Below are 22,851 nucleotides of genomic sequence, written 5' to 3' on the forward strand. Positions count from 1 at the left end.
TTACCGTTCCTTTCCAAGGTATTGCATTAATTTCGAGTGAAGGGCGTCTGTACATACTCTCCTATTTGACAGATGTTTATAAGCAGGTGACCTTTTGATTATTGGCCCTGAGAGAAGAAAAAGGAGTTTTAATTATCCCATGTTTGTACTTTTAGTTGACAAAATATTTTTTTTTATATTTACCTTGAAATTACAGAAAGAATATCCAAATCCATTAAAATGCATTGTCACAAACTAAATCCCTCAGTTAATAACAGACATATTTGAAGAAAAAGAGGCATAACATTAAAGATTGGTGTACATCCACAGCCATCCTAAATAAAAAACATAATTGCATTTTCAGACCAAATTATGCTACCTTTTGTGAACTATTCACTAAAACAATGGCTGTTCAAGACAGTGGGAAACTAACTAAATTAAAAATAATCAAAGGACATGCAGACTACTCATTTGCATTTATATGCATCTGTAAAACATATCATTATACTGAAATAGGCAGCTGACAGCTTTGCTAATAGCTGATTAAAATTTGAAATGCACAGCTGCATAATCTGTTGTAACTTCTAAACCTCAAAGTCAAGATGATGTTTGTTTTACAGTAATACTAGTACATTTGAAAATAGTTTATTTGAAAATGTGTTAGATAAGTAATGTGGAGACTCACCTTCTTGAGAAGAAAGGCAAAAAACACCTCTTTGGTTGTCTCCCTCTTTCCATCAGTGATTCTCTTAATCCTTCTGCGACTACCGCTCATTCACCGTCTCCGTCTCCGTTCCCCCACCTCCCTCTCTCCGTAAATTCACACTCACTCACATACAGAAAGGCACAACATTCTAGAGCGCATTTGTAAAACGTTTTGTTTGCTCTGTGTGTGTCTACACATATATATAATTCTTACAAAATTCTAAAATCAGTAATCAGGCAACCATCAGAGATTGGAAGAAGGTACTTAGGTTCCACAAAATTGCAAATTGTTGTTACTCTGGTTTTTGTAAGATTAAACACAAAGGCTATCACCTCATAATTAGTGGACTTTGGGGGGTTCCGGTGGTTCCTTTTCATAGAATCAGACTAACTGAGTTTCCAGTTTTTTTGTAAATTAAGCTAACCAGCTCCTGCTTGGTGTAGATGTATGTTTACTATACAGACATAATGGGGTCAATCTCCCAGTTAAACTCTTCACTGGAAGGCATTGAGGAGAATTTCCAAAATGTCAAACTATTCTAATACAAACCCAGCCAAACCCGTGTTCAATATGACACAAAGGTTTAAAATTTAAACAAGTTTAAACAACTTCAGTTGACAGTAAAGCAAGTTTTGAGAAATAATATTTATTGTTCACATATAAAATGTATTTACATACAGAATATGATTTATTTATATTGTTTCCTATAAATACAACATTACAATTTTTATTTTATTTTTTTTATCTCAAAACATAGTCTAGCTTTTAAAAGCGGTCTTAAGAAAGGAATTTAAGAAATTGATCCAGCTTTAAAAAAAAAAAAAAGTTTGTTTTGAAAATGTGCAAATTAGAGAGCTGTGATGCATTCTGGCGATATCCCAGCATCTTTTGCCATGGCATAGAAATGGCCTCCTTTATCAAGCAGGTTGCTAGGAGAATCAAATTCCACGATTTTACCAGCGTCGAGGACCATCACTCTGTAGAAAAGGAACACAGTCAGAAATAGTAACCCATTGACTATTGTCGATACTGGCTGATAGAGGAGGATCCCACAGATATAAAAGTGGAGGAGATTATTTTGTCTATATCTGTGCCGTCAAACATGAACAATAAGCCAGCTCATGGATAGAAACAAACAAGAATTGGAGTTGGTGAGTATGGTTATTAATTAAAGGATTTGAACTGAAAAATATTGCTCAAGTGAAAACGCCTTTTTATTATCAAATTGCCCATTCCACTGTGTTGTACAACCTGATGTTCACATTCATCATGTGCTGAATGCATGCAGTTCCAAGCATTATTTCTGATTTTAGCGTGTTTTCAAGACTTAGCATTTTTAGATTTAGAGCACAAAACTAGTAAAAGTAGGTTTAATCCAATCTGCATGTGTTGGAGCCTGATAGTGAAGCTGTTTTCAGTATATTACCTATAGATATCTAACTGTTGAAGATGAAATGCCGATTTCCAAAATCGCCAGAATACAATCAATGGCCGCCTCTCACTCCCTCTCTTATAATATGGTGCAGCTTTCCAGAGAAGTCACTGGAGACTTTGAAGTCTCGCAGATCTTTTCATGTTTGAATCTCTAGAGGCTGACTTGGACCTCACAGCTGCGGGCATCAAGCATCTGTTACAAACACAGGATGTACCCCAACTGCTGGAGATCCTGACCCATGAAACCTAAAAATAGACTATCCCATTGTTTCCCACAAAAAAATAAATAAATAAACAAAGACAAAAATAATCTATTCAATGACTAGGATTTGGCCAACAATATCTCTGCCCTGCAAGTGCTCAGCATACAGGAAAATTAAGAGCATGTGACAGGAAATGCCGTTTGCTGACGAGATAGTGCTTTCAAGTGCTGTTTTGAAAACCACTGATCTTGGGTGTCCACCCTTGAAAATGAGTGTATACATCTTCTGTGCTGCCAGGCTGAAGATGTGTGTGAAGCATCCACATTTTAGAACTTGTAGCATCTTTGCAGCAACAACTATATTTGAAGCTTTGTATACTATCTCGCCTTATTGGCCAAGCACATATAACACAAGGATTTCATCACAATCCTCTCTTCATATATTATATAAGTCTGGACAGACATGGATATATACTGCAACGTGTCTAGCTGGCAGAGGCATAGCACCGTGAGGTGGTAATTCTAGTCACATAACATGACAAAAGATCTTCGTCATTTTAAGATATTATCATAAAAGTCCGGGTGGTGTGACAGCACAGGAGGGATGACATGACATTTTGAGTTTTTATGTTTTATAATATTTGTTCCATTATGTACGCTGGCAACAAATGAATTCAAACTAACAGGAATTGCCCAAAGTGAACCATCCCAATACTGCATCATTTAAAGTGCTATTTAAAAAAAAAAAAAAAAACTCTTGTGGATTTTTCACTATGTACAAAACAAACAAAAAACAAGTGTGGAAAAAGACATTTGCTATTAATAGGACTGAAATGAGTGCAAAGACACTCACTGGGACACTAACTCACCTGGAGCTGTCCATGATACTGTGCAGGCGGTGGGCAATGGTGAGGACAGTACAGTGTGAAAACTCTTTGCGGATGGTGTTCTGAATCAGATCGTCAGTCTCCAGGTCAACAGCTGCCGTGGCCTCATCCAGAATTAAGATACGAGATTTCCTCAGCAGTGCTCGAGCCAGACACAGCAGCTGCCTCTGCCCAACACTGGGAAGAGAGTGATGGTGTGTGTTGAAATCTCAAGAGAATTTTTTTTTGGAGCACATGGAAATAAAAATAAACCACAAATGGACACCCATTAGGAGTTAGAAGTTCCTATTTGCTGTACCTTTCATTTTAAACATTTTTAGAGTCTATGTTTATTACCCACCTGAGGTTCTCTCCCCCTTCTGAAACTTCATGTTGTAATCCTTCCTGAAGCCCGCCGACATAGTCCTTCAAATGAGAGAGCTCCAGTACTCTCCAAATCTCCTCATCACTAAATATGTCAAATGGGTCCAAGTTCATCCTCAGGGTCCCAGAGAACAAAATCGGATCCTATGCGGAGAAGGATGGATAGGTCAGTGTACTATTTAAAAATGAATGTAGTGTCTGGGTTATGGTTTTTATGTTTTTTATACCTGCGGTATGATCGTGAGCCTGTTTCTCAGGTCATGAAGTCCAATTGTGGAGATATCTATATCATCAATGAGGATACGACCTTCAGCAGCCTCAATGATTCTAAACAGGCAGTTTGTAAGACTTGATTTTCCAGCTCCTGTGCGGCCCACAATGCCAATCTGTATGCAGTGAGAGAAAGTAAAGAGGATAAAACACGTTTTCAAAATTACAGTCACCAATCATCTATTTCTGGATTTGTGACATCATAATTGGTTTGGAAACCAACCCTGGCCCAAAGGGAAACTTATTTCAGTGATGTGTCCCATAGTTAAACTTTGAAATTTGAACAATATTTAAATGTTCATAGATTCTGGATTTTTCAATGAGGGAGAAGGCAAAGTTTAAAAAAATAAAACAATAATTATCAGACACAAATTATATTCACAAGCAAATATATTATATAAATATGTGATATGAATCAAGTATTAAAATATAATAAAAACATTTCAATCAACTATTTTATTGCTTGAAATATATGTTGGACATAATTAGCTATGTACACCCTGACAAAACACTATTGATCTTGGGGTTTATCTATATAGCTTGCTAAAATTTTGATTTACACTTAGACAAGCTTTGTCTGCTCTGTCACATACAGTATACAGACAAACACACACACACACACACACACACACACACACACACACACACACACACACACACCTTCTCGGTGCTGTCGATGTGACATGTGATCCCATGCAGCACCAGGTCTAATCCAGGTCTGTAACGGACTTTATAGTTTTCAAACTGTAGCCTTCCGGCCTGAGGCCACTTCTCTGGAGGCCGAGTGTCAGTTACCCACTTAGCCTGAAGAAAAAAAGACAGAGTAGATGTTGTCAAGATGATATGTCTGTCTATTATTGATCTAAGCTAAGAGAGTGCCAAAAAAATATGAAAAGATAAAATGAACACAGTAAAGAGCCAGAAAAACATTAATCAAAAAACTAAATGAAAATGACACCATCTGAAGACACTTTGCAAAGTTCTTATACACCCTCAAGCTAAAAGTCACAAAGACTTTTAGGTATTCATTTAAAAATTCAAGGAATCAAAGGGGAGTAATGTGCTACTAACCAGCTCGGCAACTAAAGTTCATACCCTATTCATGAAAACAGTGGGAATGTGGAACCATTGTGCAGTCTTTTATAAACAGTACAAATGCGGTCTTGCTCACAAAATGCTTTTCCACTGTATAGAAACAGCTCTCATTTCAACATACCTCGTTCTCAAGCTCGGTGTATTCACTCACTCTCTCCACAGCTACAATATTGGTCTCCAGTTCTGAGGTCATCCTCACCAGCCAGTTGAGGGTCTGAGTCACCTGCACCAACAAGGGAGATAATGATCATTATTCTCATCAATGTAAGTCTTATTGCCATCAATATCATCATTATCTGCCGTGTTTGTGTGAGGACAGTGTGAGTGTATCTGTGACTAACATTAAGGGCGTAGGATATAGACAGCCCGACAAGGCCGCTATCCAGAGACTTTCTGGAAATAACAGCAAGCAGAGCAGCAAAAAACACCACCAGATTTCCAAGAAACTCCAGACGGATGGCCAGCCATCTGTGGAGGAAACAAACACACGTAGAAATACACACGCAAACTTAAGGGTGTCATCAATCGTGTTGAATATGTTGAGGATCTATGTTTGAAGGTACACTTGGTCATAAATAGCGAACCTGTTTGACACTATCCACGGGTAGACACTCTTGATGTTTTCATCAATAGTTTTTTCGTTGTGTCTGAGAAACCTCTCTTGATGATTGTAGGCTCTTATCACTGATAGACCAGACACCGTCTCACTAAAGTGAGAGTATATAGGAGAGCGAGACACCGAGTCCAGCCGACGCAGCTGTCTTGAAGTGGCCACGTAGAAGCGCTGTTTAGAGAGACAAAAAAAAAACAAGTCAATAAAAAAAATAAAAAATAGTGGAAGGTTAATTTCAATTCTCTTTATAATTGGAAAAAGCCTTTCCACTGTTTTATATTTTTATATTGTGCATTTCTTCTTTGTTTAGCTTACCTGTACAAAGTAGTAGATCAAGGCCAGAGGAAGGATGATTATGGTAAAGAAAGGCGTTGCCAGACAGATGACAAAAAGTGTCCCCAGTACGCCGAGCAGACAAAGGAGCCAGGAGCGGAAGGATTGAGGGATAGCTTCATCTATGGTGAAGATGTCCTTCAGGACCAGTGTTAACAAAGTTAGTCTTCATTAAAACTGTGCTTTCAAGTGACCCACAATAGATTAATATAGTATAATCACAATGTGTTCCTCTATTTCTCTTTAACAGCTGTTGGAATGTCAGAGTTCCTGCTGGACATGGACATTTTTAAGTACACCTGAGGATGGGAAAGGGATTCAAAAGTGCTTTTTCTGTACAGGGCTCCATGGTAATAAATGCTACAGGCAGAAAAAGGAGCCACTTTGTTTGAGTAGTGAAATTAACTCCACTAAAAATGAATGAAGAAACTTCACAGTCAAGCAGATTGCACTGACATACCCTGGCATCCAGCTGAGATGATATTATGCAGAATATTCCAGGTTACCCTCTCAAAATTACAATTTCAAAAACATTAACAGGTTTTTATTTTTACAAAAGTTTAGAAAAATGACTCATTTTGTAGATTTTTAAAGTGAAAATGAGTCTGTACGACCCCCCCCCCCCCACAGCCAACACACGTTAGTGAGATTTTCTTCAGATGTTAATGTACTTTTATTACATATTATTAGGAAAAAGTGAATGATACACCCTACCTTTGCAAAGCGGTTGACAACTCTTCCAGTTGGTGTAGTGTCAAAGAAAACCATGGGCACTCGCAGCATGTTGGTAAACAGGCGTGAATGCAGGATACCAGATGCAGCAACGGCGGCATTGGCCATGAGCATTGTACCAAGGAACACAAAGATGCCTGCAATCAAAGCAGAGAGTTTTTGAGGTGTCAATCTACACCAATACAATGTGAAATCCATTTTGGACAAAAGCATAAAAGAGTTGGGAGAAAAAAGCTATATGAATGACTTTTCTCACTTTTCTCGACTTAGAAATAGGAATAGGGTGGGTTTTTTTGTACACATATACTTATGTAAGCTCTGCGTTTCACCAACGTTTTAAATGGTAAAAAAAAAAAGACAAGATTGAATTTGTACATTCATAAATTCTGAAAGACCCATTTTGCTTGTACTATAAAAATATGACAAATGTTAAGGATTAGAAACAAAATCAAAAATTTATTTTCTAAATAATTACTGCAACGGTGCTGTCTTTTACGCTGAAAAAAACATAGGCACTCACAATAAAGCCTTGAGTGCTCTTGAATTCAAAATGTAATTACCTCTTAGCCAATCACTTACAGTTACTAAAATTGAGCAAATCTATTTGGGTATCCAAATAGAGATGGGAAATCCCTTTTTTTCTATTGTTAAATTACTGACAATGAGTAAAGTAATTTAATTAAGTAATATTAATACTCAGATCCTTAAGATATAAAAAGATAAAATAATATAAATTACATCATCTTAGAAAAAGCCATGAGATAACAATAAGTCTTAAGACATTTCACAGCTCAAGGATCAAACTTCAAGAACCAGTCACCTTCAGTGGGGCCCTGCTGGAGGGTCTCAGGCAGCGCTTAGTGCTCATAGATTTAGCAGATCATAGAAACAAGGCTTTAAAAACACCCAGTAAAATCTTAAACTCAATTCTGAAACTAACTAGCAACCAGTGAAAGGCTGGAAGATTGGTGTAACATAGTTGCTTCTCTTAGTACAAGTTAAAAACCTAAAAACAGCATTTGGTATCAACTGCCTTTGGATGTTTCACCTGCTGATACCAGAGAACAGTACTTTGCAAAAATCAAGTCTGAAAGACATAAAAGCATGGATGACCTTTTCTAAGTCTGAAAGGAGTGACCTGACCTTGGTTACTTGTCTCAGTTGGGCAGAGTAGGATTGCAACAGGTTGTGGGGACCTCTTTTAAATCTTTATTGGTTAAGGCACCCAGACTAGGTGAGACATTGTTAATGTTACCAGTGGGAGTAATTCAAATTACATCTGATTTCCAGTTAAGGCAAAATTAGTTTGTCGAGTCTTTTATGCTATCTGTGGTCACAGTGGTATTATATTTCTTCTCGAATCAAATATGTGTCAGTTGTGTATTTCAGCAGCCAGCTTGGTGCAACATCTGATGAGATACTTTTACAAATTAAGCAAGTTATTAAGCAGTAACATCAAACATTCCCACTTTGTAACTAAAAATAATAAGAAACATCTAAAGAATTTAAAGCTTGGCTTCAACATCAGTGCAGTCTCTATAGATGTCCTTATAAAATAAAGAGATCTTATAATATCTAAATACATTATGTAATTTCCCAGTCAAAGTTCATCCTGTCTGTGATTCTGTTGCCGAAGAAAATTATATTTAAATGGTATGAAAAATTGCTGGACACCAGATTATAGGAAGAGTACAACATTTTGGGAAATAAACGTATTTCCTTTTTTTCCTGAGTTAGAAATCCACAATTCAATTCAGCTTTGAGGAAAATTGACATGAACCTGAAAACATATATATATATTAAAAAAAAAAAAAAAGAAAGAATGATAATGTTCAGTTACCCTGAGCCACTCCCAGAACACCGAACACTCCCACCCTGGTGTCCCTCTTCCAGGCAGGGTATGTCATGTTGTAGTACTCCACTGCATCATTGGTCCACTCACTCAGCCACAGGTTCTGACCGATGAAAGCAATGTTCTGGATGAAGTAAATCAGGAAGACTATAACGGAATATCCCCAACCCATGGCTCGCAAGTACTGGAGGTACACTGAGAACTTCACCTAGACATCAGAGAGAGGACACATTTAGGAAAACAGGTTCTCATTTTGAGATGTTAAAAAAAGTATTTATGCAGACCAAAACATATTCATTACATGTCCTGTTTCCATAGTTTCCTTCTCTATCAGCCTCTGGCCTTTCTTTGATTCACCAACATCTTCGGATTTTCTTATAGAACTGTTTTTTCTTAGTCTGACACTAGAAAAACAAAAGAAAAAAATAGATGGAGAAGGACAGCAGGATTAAAAGAATAAAACTTTTTTTTTTGTATGATGTGCATTAAGAAACTCAAGGTTGACATCCACCACTTCAGTGTGCTCATACCTGCTGTTACGCTGGCTGCGACGTATACTGCTTTCTCTCTTCAGTGTACTAGAAACCGTGTCTTCCAAAGGAGAATCGGGTTGAGTGTCTACTATGTCAGGGATGAGCTCCAAGTCTGAAGTATCCTGGGAACGATCTGAATAAACATTACACAGAACATTATGTCTCATAGATAGGCAGAAAAGTAATATATAATGCTTGAAATAATTGTGTGAATAAAACCTATACAAAGTATTGATGAAAATATGAAAAAAGACCTGAAATATTATTCACATGTTACATAAAAATCTAAGATGCCAATATGTAAAGTATGTTTCCATTTAAAAAAAATGCTATTGATGTATAAATGATTAAATATGACTTGTAAATTAGAGGCCCAGATATGGATCTATGGATACAATTACTCTTCATTTATGCACAAATTGTACTTCACAAGTTATGTCACTGGACATTTCATTGTGAATACCAATACATTTTAATTCTATACATATGCAGAATCAGTTTTTATTCCATAAAATAATTATTTATAAAGAATTGTAATTTGTACAATTTATTGTGTATTACTAATGCAGTGAGAGAAAGGGGTGTAATTACCTGACTCTGATTGGGTCTGATTACTTTGTTCTTTGGCGTATGTGTCTAGAAACTCAGAAAAAGCTCCTCTGCTGGCACGAAGGCTGCTGTACGATCCAATCTCAGAAACTTTTCCATTTACCAACACCACTATTTCATCTACGTAAGGCAGGAAGCTTACTCCATGAGTCACCAGGACACGAGTCTGTGCCGACAAAACAATTGCAAATGACTTCAGGCAGTGACAAAGGAAAATATGTTTTATACTCTATTTTATGTGTACTAGTGGGTCAATAGGATGATTGTAAACCCACAATCACATTGTTGTTATTCTGTTTAAACATATATGTGTTCAAAACTGTTTGCCACTAATACTAAAGATATACCCTAGTCAACACTTTACTGTGAATTACTATCTTCAAATGATGGTTCTTTGAATTAAAATATTTAATACTGCTCAATACATTAATGTAGGCCCGGCACGAACCTTGTCTTTCAGTATCCCATTGGGTCCAATAACTTTATCAAACAGATGCTTTCCCACATGAGAATCCACAGCAGACAAGGGGTCATCCAATAAATAAATATCAGCCTGACTGAAAGCTGCTCTGGCCAAGCTCACACGTTGCTTCTGACCCCCTGAGAGGTTGATACCCTGAGGAGAGGAGAGGGGAGGAGAGGAGAGGAGAGGAGAGTTTTGATCAATAATCAATGTCACAATGATTTTACATACATCATTCATAGCAACAGTCTACACAGCAACAAAACTCTCATGATTATCATATTTAAATCCTTGAAACCTCAAACACAAAACGTACTTTCTCTCCAATCTCAGTGAGGTCTCCTCCAGGCAGCAGCTCCAGGTCGGGCGTGAGGGCACAGGCCTGTATCACCTCCTGGAACCTCCTTTCCTCGTACGGAGTGCCAAACAAAATGTTATCCCTCAGAGTGGCATTTTGAATCCAGGCTTGCTGTGGCACAAAGGCAACGGAGCCCTGAAGAGAGACACAGTCAGAGTGAGAGGCCGTTCTGTTACGCTGTTAATAATCATCATAATCTCTAATCTTTTGAGTACTATAGACACTGAGTTATTTTGATTTACACTGTGCACAATGTCACTGTCAGACAGATATAAAGACAGAAAGGAGGTGTTACCATAATGTTTATGAAGCCCTTGGTGCTGTGCATCTCTCCCAGGAGGGCGGCTATGAGAGAGGACTTCCCTGAGCCAACAGCTCCCACAACTGCGACTAACCGCCCAGGCTTAATTTCTAAGGACACGCTGGTAAACACACACAGAGCAAATATGTTCAATACTGTAAAATACAGTGGGGAAAAGTTTTGCAACCATATCCTGTATGAAAATGTTTAACTTTGTTTAACACAATAAACATACTTTTTCAACAGAGGCTCCCCTTCGCTTTCCCAAGCAAAGGAACCATCACGTATGCTGACAGCAGAGTCTAACAGATGAAAACAGATACATACAATTAACTTCACATTTGCCAATAAACTGGTCAATACTCAGCAGAGGAACACTGCAACTAGTGAAGGTGAACGTACTAAAACTGGGGTCATGGCGCACAATGTCACTGTCAAGGTCTTCCCCTCCCAGAAACTTCTCCAGGCGCTTCCTGGACACGGTTGTCTGAAGTATGAAAGAACAGGTTAAGTGAGTTTCCCTATAAGTTTGATGTGTGTGCATGCCCCATGTATAGGCTGTTCCTTACTTGCACCATGGCAGCAATGAGCATGGGCAGCATGGCCAGGGGAAACCGGAGGATGTTGAAGAGAGAGATGGAAGTGAAAGCTTTCTCAGCAGTTAACACGTTGTTTGGGCTCACAGCTACAAACACTGCAAATGTGGCCAGAGAAACCTGTGGGAAAAAAAAGACAGTGTGAAGAAAAAAAGACCATCCTTGACCAGCTGTTTCTGGTCCCTTTGTGAAAAGCTTCTTTACAGGACTCACCACAGATGGGGCGCAGCTGAAGATGAAGGTAGAGACAGATGTCAGGTAGGCAAACTTCTTCATGACTTTCAGTTCTTGCCCCCTAATACCTTCCACCTGTGCCAGGAAGGATGGCTCCCATGCATACAGCTTCAGAATCTGGTGGGAGACGAAAGACAATTGTGGAAAGAGGCAGAGGAGGGTATTGTGGGGGACATATCAAAAGGATGGGTGGGGGAACAGAGCACTCACATTTAGAGTCAATCCCAATTCTCCCCTTTGGCCCTAACTCTCCATTCTGTGCGTGCCTATATAGGATAGGGCCTCCTGTTTCTTGTAGGGATCAAGAGGTAGTGGTCATCTAACCCTCTAACTGGCCCTCCAAACATTTTCACATGCAGACTCCAAACGGAGTGGTAGAAAAAATGCTTCGCAAACGGAAGCAACACAACATGACAAATGATCCCTAAAATAAATAAATATTTTTTTTTTCAAGAATAGTTTTGGAATCTGAAGGTGCAGGTCTGTCATAATAAACCTATTTCTGGTTCAAACAGATTGAATGAAATCTTGTTTGTGAGCGGTGAGTGGTGTCCCATTTCCTTAGTTTAAGATTTTAAACCCGACTGCTTCTAGCTCCGTTCTGAAGGGCTATTACCCACTCGAGAGAATTCCTAAATCAGGGGTAGGGTCACAAGGGAAATGGGATTGGGCCTAAGTGTTGTCAGTGCAAAAAAAAAAGAGATGTGGTGGACACAGTTTGATAAAAGGCAGTGGAGACTAGCTTTTTTCCTGAAGCGTAAACTTTTTTTTATGTGAAGGCGTCCTCAATAAATTCTACAAATGAACTGACTAAGGGCACTCACCTTGATCCCACTGAGAATTTCATTCATGATTTTCATTCTCTGGTCTTTGAACTTCATGTTCTCTATCTGAAAAGAGAGAATATATACCAGCAGGGAAATGTGCCTAATTGTTAACCTCATAGTAAAGAGACAATACAGAAAAATAACAACAATAAAAAGTGAAAATTGTTAGCTGGAAGAAATGGTTACAAAGACTGGATGGAAATATTAAAGACGGAACTTGCAGTTGGAGACAATAGAGCAAAGAGCTCTAAAGGCCCCTATGGCCTACTAACATGCTATATTTTGTATATCTAATAAGAGGGAAACTGATCTAAGAGCTTACAACAATTGTGGCATGTAGCTAAACTGTATGAATCTGATGTCCCTGTGTTTCGTTTTACTGCACATTATTTCTACCGTTACGGCTGCTATATGACTTTCCATTACTTTAATCTCATTAAAGGGAAAATAAGTATTTTTCTTTATTATAAATACACTTTTAAACACATATGTCTGTATATTATTTGTTATATATATATATATATATCTATATAGACATATATAGATATATATCTATATATATATGTAACGTGTATGTTTGCAATTCTGCTGACCTGAATCTTTCTCGCCTTGTTGGCGAGCAGTCCATTGATGGGAACCATTAGCACCATGACTGCCAGTCCTGCCAATACAGATGGTCCCAACTCCACCCACAAGAATACAATGGCTATGATGATCTGCAGAGGGCAGGACCACAGCAGGTGGATGAAGTTGGTCACATCATTGAAGCGCTGGGCATCTGCTGACATCAGGTTGACCGTTTCCCCCACTGTTGACTCTTTACGAGTGTCATTAGACATCACTAATGCCTTGGAAAAGGGATGAAGAGGGCACAATAGGGAGAGAAGGACGTAAAATGAGCGTAGTATCGTTAGAGTTGCAGTTACTTTAAAACGACAACAACAAAAATAAAGAGGCAAAAACAAATAGTGATCTTGTAGTCGAACAAAGCAGCAGTGGGCTCTTGGAAATACGCTGAATAGCTGAAATTAAATTTCTACTGTAGGATAGGAGAGCAACATGCCCTTCTTTCAATGCCAATCATCTCAATGCATTTGTTGATGAGGATGTTTTTTCAGCTGACAAGTGTCTTAAGTAGCTGTGCAAAAAGGGATTTATTTCCTATAATGGAAAGTGGCACAGTATTGGTTTTTTTCTTCACACTGTCTAAGGTTGAAAAATAAAAGTGTAAAACTACGCCCCTCCCCCTCTGTACCTTTTTGTACACAGCAGCCATGATGGCAGTGCGGACCTTCATCCCCAGCAAAAAGCAGCGTTGGAAGTACTGCTGCAGGAACAGAGACTGCAGAATGGCCACGACCAGCAGCAGCACTGCGTACAAATAGCCTTCCCAGGCATAACTGGATTTGTCTTGAGTGAAGGAGATCATCATTCTAGGAAAACAAAATATAATACTTCATTGAGCATATCAACACATGCTGCAAATTACAGTTCTTTAATTGTTAATCATGTAATGTTTTAGTATCCTTATCTTGTATTTTCTTTATTTTACTTCTTCTCTTGGTATTTCCCTGGTTCAACATCCTACTATGATATATATATATGGTTGTCAGTTTATTGACCCTGATTTAATGATTGAAGTGGCTGCTGACAGACTGAAGGAGCAATCAGCCTTAAATAGTAAAAATTATTCTGTGGACGGAGACTGACGTTACCAGTTCAGACTTGACTTGTTATTTACTTGTTTTTTCTTTCTATACGGAACAATGAAATGAATTAAAATCCTCAATAAAAAAATTGTAAGCCCACTTTCATCTGCAGCAAATTTAAGCTGCTTACAAGACAACTGAAAATGATCAGTGACATCCTGATAACAGAGGTGATCGTATTCAAAACCTGACTCACTTCAGGAGTTGAGGACTGACAAAAGCCAGCAGGTCCTGCAGAAGTTTGAAGAAGGCAGATTCAATCAGAGTCCATTTGAAGGTCTTGTAAATGGTGTTAATCAGCCATGAATTAGGATAATTCTCTTCTTCCTCCTTTTTGTCCTTTTTTTGGTCCTTTTTCTTCTTCTTTTCATCTTCTTTCTTTCCCTTTTCCTCCTAAAGCAAAACATTCTTTGAGCACATCTTCAGGCACACACAGATTCAACTAAAGATACCTGAAGGAGAATCAGTATTTCTCTAAAAAATAATCTTTGGAATTCAAGATAATGTACTGTATGCTTGTAGAAGTATTTTTCTTTGAATGTTCTCACCATCATTAGCACATCTTGACTCACGCCTTTCCCCAAACCATTGGAGAGGCCATTTTGACAGGCTTCCTCCACAGCTTTGTTTTTGTTTTTTACAGATTTCTTCTTGAGCTTGTGTTGGTACCGGACCCGAGCTGCACCCAACTCAGACTGCATGAAGAACTGGAAATGCTGGTTGACGTAATTCGTGCTGTCCGTCTCGTTCAGATCCCACATGTCATCCTGAACCAGGGGCTGTTTGTTGCCTTTGAACACCATGCTGGAAAAACAGGGAAAACATGGAGAACACGGTGTACACCTGTCTGTGTTTGCAGGGACTGTTAATGTATCAACTTTGAGATTACCTGGTGAACCAATTGAAAGTGATTCTGCTCAAAAATGCTGCACCTGTTTCAGGATTCTGTGGATAAAAACGAAACAAAACAAACACCAAAAAATTATGTTTACAACAGCTTGAGGCGATGAGAGTTCAATGTTTTCTTATTTCGTCAATGATTATGAATTTCACAGTGTCCAAACAAAAGGATCTGGGTGATCAGGTACCTTTTTTATAAGCTCTTCAGTTCCTGGAGGGATATCAGCCACAGCCGAGAGAATAAGTGCAATGAACTCCAGCCCAAAGGAAATGTAGAAAAGGCAGAAACGAGGAAGATCCCTGACCTCTCCCTGATGGTCAAAGATGGGTGTGCGACAGATGTTGAAGGGTAAGGGAGATGCAACAGTAAATGGTGTGTTACTGCTAAATTTAGAGAGCTGAAATGCATGACATCAAAGATTGCACTATGCCTGAGCAATGTTTACCAGTTTTCTAAGTAGTAGAAAGAATATGATCTAAAGTCTTTTCTCATACCTGCCTGAGTGCCTCTCGTATGAGTGTCTGGAAAGGGAAAATATCACAAAGAACAAGTAGGAACCAGAAGAGGAAAAGGGTGGCAGAGTCCATTGCTCCTTCCCTCCGCCTCACTCCTTCCTGGCACAACAGCAGAAGGATCTAAAAAAGAAAACGTGCTAGAACATTAAAAAATACTTGTCATCTTTCCACCATGAGCACTAGATCAAAATATATAAAAATTAAAGCTGCTATATTTACCCATGTGACAGCATACAGGACAGGGTTTGCGTAATATACGACGGCATTTTTCTCTGTTGAGGGCGGGTCAGTGCCCCGACCGTAATCCTCTCCCAGTGTGACTGCCAGGGCCGTTATGGCCGTCAGGAACAACAAAGCCACCAAAAGCTGAGGAGAGGAAAGACAGACGAGATTGGCAAATGGATCTCAATAAAAAAATGTCTTTTATTCCTAAATTCTCCTCACTTGGATGTTTGAGCTTCATCGTACAGAGTGATGTTGATACTGTATGTGAAGACACAAGAGGGTGTTATCAACATTCACCTACTGAAAGTTTTTGTGTGCCCTCCAAAAATCTCAGTTTAAGATGTGGACATAGAAGATCACCACAACAAGTTTAAGAGGCAGTCATGGGCCGATAGGCAATATACAAGTTTGGCATGGAAAATTGAAAAGAGTAAATTATTTTTGAAGGGTGAGGAAAAGATTTCCTTGAATAAATCCCCATCACTTTCTTGTGAACTCGAACCCTGATATCGTGGGTTAAAGTCTGCTTTTTCACCCATGGGTGAGAATGACCTGAGTCATGTGGCATGAGTCTACTTTTCACAAGGTGACACCAATCGTCACCTGACGCTGTCCTCTAGTGGACTGCCAGGTGTACTACATGCTTTGGTGTGATAATGGACTGCTTAATCAAGGGGTATTTGTTTGTTGCTTGTGGTTCCTGTAATTAAAATAGTTTACACTTCTTCCATATTATGATTAAAATACTGTGTTTGTTTCTTTTGTTTTTGCTGTGTACATTACCTGTTTGCAGAGGTAGAGCTTGGACAGGTGTATTGTGTTTACTTTTGTCCTTCTGCAAAGGCACACCAGGTGCCAAGGGGCACAGAGCCACAGGAACCCCAGGGGGATCCAGACAAGAACCGTCTGCTCCACACATACTGGAAGATCTGGGTCTTCTCTTTCCAGATATGAATTGTTCTAAAGTGCCCAAACAAACACACAAACATCACAAAATCATGCTCTCCAACTAATCTCAGAGAACAACAAATACATACACGCTCCCATTGGTCTCCATCCTCGAGGTTATACTATATCATACAACAAGGGCAGCTCGCAACTCTCTGTTCAGAAATTTAATCAACATCGACTCACAGGTGATTAAATACCAAATCCCTGCTCACTGGTCTGTGTTCAGCAGCATGTATGACGTTCACTTAAAGAGAGGAGAGTGATGGAAAAACAGGTGTGAATGGATGGACAAAGAGAGGAGAGAAAGGAGCTCCACACTGAGCACTTAAAAGTTTTGAGGACAAAAGACCTTGTCATAGTACAGAAACTGTTTCAAGCCTTTGAAAATCCTCAAAAATATTATTTAATAGCGCTCCTGGTATTTGAAATAATTTTCATCTGCTGTGTGTCCAGCCTGTAATTAGCAAAGGCCAAGATCCAGTTCGATGTCCTAATACAAGCTACTGGAGGAAATGTGAGGTCCAGCTGCGCAGTATAAGTGTATAAAATGTTTCATGCTGTAGATATGTGCAGTTATGCGGATGCTTTATGAGCTATGAACAGATCAATCTGTTAAATGTCAAAATAAGCTTGAACATAATTAGGTATCATCTTCAAAGATATTTACCTTCACATTATATATTACAAAAACAAGAAGCATTTCCTACAATTTGAGAAGCTGAAACCAGAGCATGAGTAGCATTTTGCACTATATTTGCTTGAAAAATAACTTGGACTGTTCACTGATGCTGAAAACAGTTTAAAATAGTTGTTTTCTAAGCTGTATTAGTTGTTTTTAATTAATCTGCAAATCATTTCAGCTCAAAAGTTTTCCTTGCCTTTTAAGATTTTTATTTTTTTAAAGCTATTGTAAATATACATAATTAAAGCTCATAAACATGTGCTGTGATTGACACATGTTGAGTCATGTCTTACTTAAACTTCATTACTGTCCAGTCACATGTTCACTCTGTGTGTACAGGGGTCAAAACATAAATTACTTGAGATAGAAATTCAGCTTAACGCCACAATTTGAACAACTTACTCATACGTTTCTGTATTTGTTATAAATTACCTTCATCGTTACATCATGTGCTCCCTTATTTGTATAACACATGTTAAACAGATGACACAATAACATGAGAAGCTGGGAAGGATCCTTTGTGACAAAGTTGACCTTGTTTACTGTCCTTAAATCGGTTTGAATGATGTTATAGCGGCAGTTTTCGAGGTTATACTATATCATACAACAGGGGCAGTTTGCAACTCTCTGTTCAGAAATTTAATCAACATCGACTCATAGGTGATTAAATACCAAATCCCTGCTCACTGGTCTGTGTTCAGCAGCATGTATGACGTTCACTTAAAGAGAGGAGAGTGATGGAAAAACAGGTGTGAATGGATGGACAAAGAGAGGAGAGAAAGGAGCTCCACACTGAGCACTTAAAAGTTTTGAGGACAAAAGACCTTGTCATAGTACAGAAACTGTTTCAAGCCTTTGAAAATCCTCAAAAATATTATTTAATAGCACTCCTGGTATTTGAAATAATTTTTATCTGCTGTGTGTCCAGCCTGTAATTAGCAAAGGCCAAGATCCAGTTCGATGTCCTAATACAAGCTACTGGAGGAAATGTGAGGTCCAGCTGCGCAGTATAAGTGTATAAAATGTTTCATGCTGTAGATATGTGCAGTTATGCGGATGCTTTATGAGCTATGAACAGATCAATCTGTTAAATGTCAAAATAAGCTTGAACATAATTAGGTATCATCTTCAAAGATATTTACCTTCACATGATATATTACAAAAACAAGAAGCATTTCCTACAATTTGAGAAGCTGAAACCAGAGCATGAGTAGCATTTTGCACTATATTTGCTTGAAAAATAACTTGGACTGTTCACTGATGCTGAAAACAGTTTAAAATAGTTGTTTTCTAAGCTGTATTAGTTGTTTTTAATTAATCTGCAAATCATTTCAGCTCAAAAGTTTTCCTTGCCTTTTAAGATTTTTATTTTTTTTAAAGCTATTGTAAATATACATAATTAAAACTCATAAACATGTGCTGTGATTGAGACATGTTGAGTCATGTCTTACTTAAACTTCATTACTGTCCAGTCACATGTTTACTCTGTGTGTACAGGGGTCAAAACATAAATTACTTGAGATAGAAATTCAGCTTAACGCCACAATTTGAACAACTTACTCATACGTTTCTGTATTTGTTATAAATTACCTTCATCGTTACATCATGTGCTCCCTTATTTGTATAACACATGTTAAACAGATGACACAATGACATGAGAAGCTGGGAAGGATCCTTTGTGACAAAGTTGACCTTGTTTACTGTCCTTAAATCGGTTTGAATGATGTTATAGCGGCAGTTTTCGAGGTTATACTATATCATACAACAGGGGCAGTTTGCAACTCTCTGTTCAGAAATTTAATCAACATCGACTCATAGGTGATTAAATACCAAATCCCTGCTCACTGGTCTGTGTTCAGCAGCATGTATGACGTTCACTTAAAGAGAGGAGAGTGATGGAAAAACAGGTGTGAATGGATGGACAAAGAGAGGAGAGAAAGGAGCTCCACACTGAGCACTTAAAAGTTTTGAGGACAAAAGACCTTGTCATAGTACAGAAACTGTTTCAAGCCTTTGAAAATCCTCAAAAATATTACTTAATAGCACTCCTGGTATTTGAAATAATTTTTATCTGCTGTGTGTCCAGCCTGTAATTAGCAAAGGCCAAGATCCAGTTCGATGTCCTAATACAAGCTACTGGAGGAAATGTGAGGTCCAGCTGCGCAGTATAAGTGTATAAAATGTTTCATGCTGTAGATATGTGCAGTTATGCGGATGCTTTATGAGCTATGAACAGATCAATCTATTAAATGTCAAAATAAGCTTGAACATAATTAGGTATCATCTTCAAAGATATTTACCTTAACATGATATATTACAAAAACAAGAAGCATTTCCTACAATTTGAGAAGCTGAAACCAGAGCATGAGTAGCATTTTGCACTATATTTGCTTGAAAAATAACTTGGACTGTTCACTGATGCTGAAAACAGTTTAAAATAGTTGTTTTCTAAGCTGTATTAGTTGTTTTTATTTAATCTGCAAATCATTTCAGCTCAAAAGTTTTCCTTGCCTTTTAAGATTTTTTATTTTTTTAAAGCTATTGTAAATATGCATAATTAAAGCTCATAAACATGTGCTGTGATTGAGACATGTTGAGTCATGTCTTACTTAAACTTCATTACTGTCCAGTCACATGTTCACTCTGTGTGTACAGGAGTCAAAACATAAATTACTTGAGATAGAAATTCAGCTTAACGCCACAATTTGAACAACTTACTCATACGTTTCTGCATTTGTCATCGTTACATCATGTGCTTCTTCTTTGTATAACACATGTTAAACAGATGACACAATCACACGAGAAGCTGGAAAGGATCCTTTGTGACAAAGTTGACCTTGTTTACTGTCCTTAAATCGGTTTGAATGATGTCATAGCGGCAGTTTTGTCATAAAAGAACAACAACAACAACACAACTTTTAACAAACACCACAAACTTTAAGCAACATCTCAAACATATTGTAGGTAGGCTATACGGGGTTATTGTGTCCAACCTTTGTATTTCTATACTTACATTCAAGATTATTTACTGTGTACTGATTATTGTGTGTGCATCAAAAGAGTTTTTTTGTTGTTTTTTTTTTTAAATTGAGGGCCTTGAGGCCACAATGAAGCCCTTTCTTTCAATCCCTCTTTGTCTCCCTTCAGCTTCATTAACTGTCTGTTCAACTCACCCAGAAAGTGGACCCACAGTACTCATCCAGAGCAGCAGCACACATGGTCCACAGTGATGGTCTCAGCCGCCCTTTGCTGATGAGACAACCAGACGCCTCTGGACCTCTGGTCGATGGCTGCCAAGATCCACTCAAAAGCTGCTACTCTCCCCCTCCTGCCCACCTACACTCCAGATACAATTGCAGGATGTGGCTGTGAGGGACTTTGATCCATGGGACTTTCAAGCAGAAAGAAAAACAAAGCACCTCCCTGCGCAGATAAAAGACATTAATGTGCCAGAAATGAGGAGGATTAAAGAGCAGAAAAGGCAGAAAAGATAATCTTCAAATTGAGTCTTGATTTCTTTCTTTTTAGCCAGATGATCTTCTAGCAGTCCTTGGTGACACGTCTGATGTCTGCAAAAAGCCCATGTACAAGTCCTCCTGGTGGGTGAATGAGAAAACTCAGCAGATATAGGCAAAGTCATTGACAAAATCCAGCTTTGCACCAGCCCACAGACACTCCTCCCTGCTCCTGTGTCTAAAGTTCACCATTTCAGGCGGTCTGTCGGGGGAAAAAAAGAGATAGAAAGAAGGACTTGCATAAGTATTACTCAGCAGTTTTCCCTGTGTTAGGGGGACAGCCCACCAAAAAGGGAAGGTGTTTAGAGAAGGGGAGGGAGTGGTCTTACTAGAACCCTTTTCCTGTTTTGTTTCCACTTCTCTGCACGCATGCACTCTTCACTCTGGACTGAGACCCATTTTAGGAACTCAAGTCTGATTCAATCAGATTCTAAATTAATTTCATTAGCGTCGAGGCAGTCATGCATTTGAATGAGGCTGCTGTGGGTTGAACCTGCTGAAGTGTTTTCTAAAAAAGATGCAGACTGTCAAAAACATCTGCTGGTTGGTGGGGCTTTGGGGGAGGGGTGATGACTACTTGGGTCTTTCCTTCTTCATCTGTTGCTCTCTGCTTGGAGAGAAACGCAAAACTTCCCATGAGTAAGCACTTGGCGTCAGAGAGGAAGAACAACTCCTTTTAACAGGAAGAAATCTCGGACAGAACTCGACTCAGGCCCTCTACCTCGACCAGTTGAAGTGCGAGAGGAGTAGACAGAGAAAAACGAGCTTCGAGAAACAATGAACAGCAGGCAGGTTGGTGGGCCCAGAAACTGCAGATCAGAAACAGGCAGCTGTGGCGTCTGAGATACATACAGAAAGACGCAAAGTTAATGGCATGCAATAGTGGCACAGAGAGTAGAATACAGAGAAGACAAGCGTTGCATCAATGGCTGTCCCCCAGCAGCCCATGCGTATAGCTGCATAACTAATGGAGGGTTCATGGTCATTTCAGTCATCTATTTTGATCAGAGGGAGGGCTGAACTCCAAAACCAAGATTGTTGTCCACAAGAAATTCAAGTAAAAGTGAGATTGCGTTCAGATGAACTTTTCTTGTCTGTGCTCTCTACAAATTCAGACAAAAGCCTACGGTCCTGGAGCAGCCAGGACGGTCAGTACATGATCAAAAACAGAGTTTTTACGCTATTGTGGAAAAGCTCTGGCTTTTCTTTATGTGCTCTGCTGGTGCTGAAGGGACACAGAATAAAAGCGTATTTCTGCTGATGCATCTTTGTTAATCTGTCTGCATGGAAAGAGACATGGAATGACTTGACACAGGATGAATCAATGTGTCTGTGTGTGTTATGTAGCTTCATCTATTTCCCAGTTGAGAACGAGTAAACACAGCAGACTCTTTCAACTTTAAACCTCTGAACTTCTGACCCACCACTCTATCATTAACATAACGGATGAATGACTTAACTGGCCGGGATCTTTGTGATAAAGCTTGCTTGAATTGGAATAAAGTAAAAGGAACACGTAGCATGACTCAGGCAAATCTGTTGGGTAGGTGAGACGGTGAGTTACAATGTTGCAAGTATAACCCTTATACGCATTAAATCATATCTTTTAATGGCTGCGAGGGTCTTAAAACCGATTCCTGGCTGTGATGATTAATCATTACATGTTTTGATAACACTACGTGGTCACTATCTGGCTGACTGCGTGGAGCCTCAAGGACAGCAATGTAACGTGACTGCAACTTACACATAATCAACAAATACTTTACTAATCTGATTTATAACTATGATGCACTGACAGTGAGGGTGTTCTCTGACTAATAGCCCGTATTATCTATCAGCTAGTAAAGGCAATTACTTGCACAATGACTTGATATAAAAGTGGGAGAAGCAATGTTAGCTGGGGGTAGTTTGCTGAAAAAAAAACAAAAAACATATATATTACGTTTTAGGTTTTTTTTAGAAAATT

General features: G+C 38.7%; 1 protein-coding gene across 1 annotated transcript; it reads right to left on the reverse strand.

Moving 5' to 3' along the window:
• Positions 1-1,323: 1,323 nt before the first annotated feature.
• Positions 1,324-21,287, reverse strand: abcc2 (ATP-binding cassette, sub-family C (CFTR/MRP), member 2). The gene is made up of 32 exons (XM_069144712.1): positions 20,544-21,287; positions 16,521-16,697; positions 15,732-15,878; positions 15,492-15,632; positions 15,185-15,307; positions 14,986-15,041; positions 14,645-14,900; positions 14,293-14,489; positions 13,643-13,820; positions 12,981-13,235; positions 12,385-12,450; positions 11,540-11,677; positions 11,300-11,446; positions 11,133-11,217; positions 10,966-11,032; positions 10,725-10,851; positions 10,388-10,564; positions 10,057-10,224; positions 9,591-9,774; positions 8,997-9,132; positions 8,768-8,870; positions 8,455-8,674; positions 6,597-6,751; positions 5,865-6,020; positions 5,521-5,720; positions 5,278-5,404; positions 5,058-5,159; positions 4,502-4,645; positions 3,799-3,957; positions 3,549-3,715; positions 3,191-3,385; positions 1,324-1,662 (listed from the first exon to the last, which is right to left on the reverse strand). Exons 1-32 carry the CDS (start codon positions 20,586-20,588, stop codon positions 1,533-1,535), a joined length of 4,728 nt encoding a protein of 1,575 aa, XP_069000813.1. The 5' UTR covers positions 20,589-21,287; the 3' UTR covers positions 1,324-1,532.
• Positions 21,288-22,851: the final 1,564 nt, after the last annotated feature.

This window comes from Embiotoca jacksoni, unplaced genomic scaffold (genome assembly GCF_022577435.1).
Source record: "Embiotoca jacksoni isolate LCO1_2020_lvr unplaced genomic scaffold, fEmbJac1.0.p SCAF_12, whole genome shotgun sequence".
Taxonomy (NCBI): domain Eukaryota; kingdom Metazoa; phylum Chordata; class Actinopteri; family Embiotocidae; genus Embiotoca; species Embiotoca jacksoni.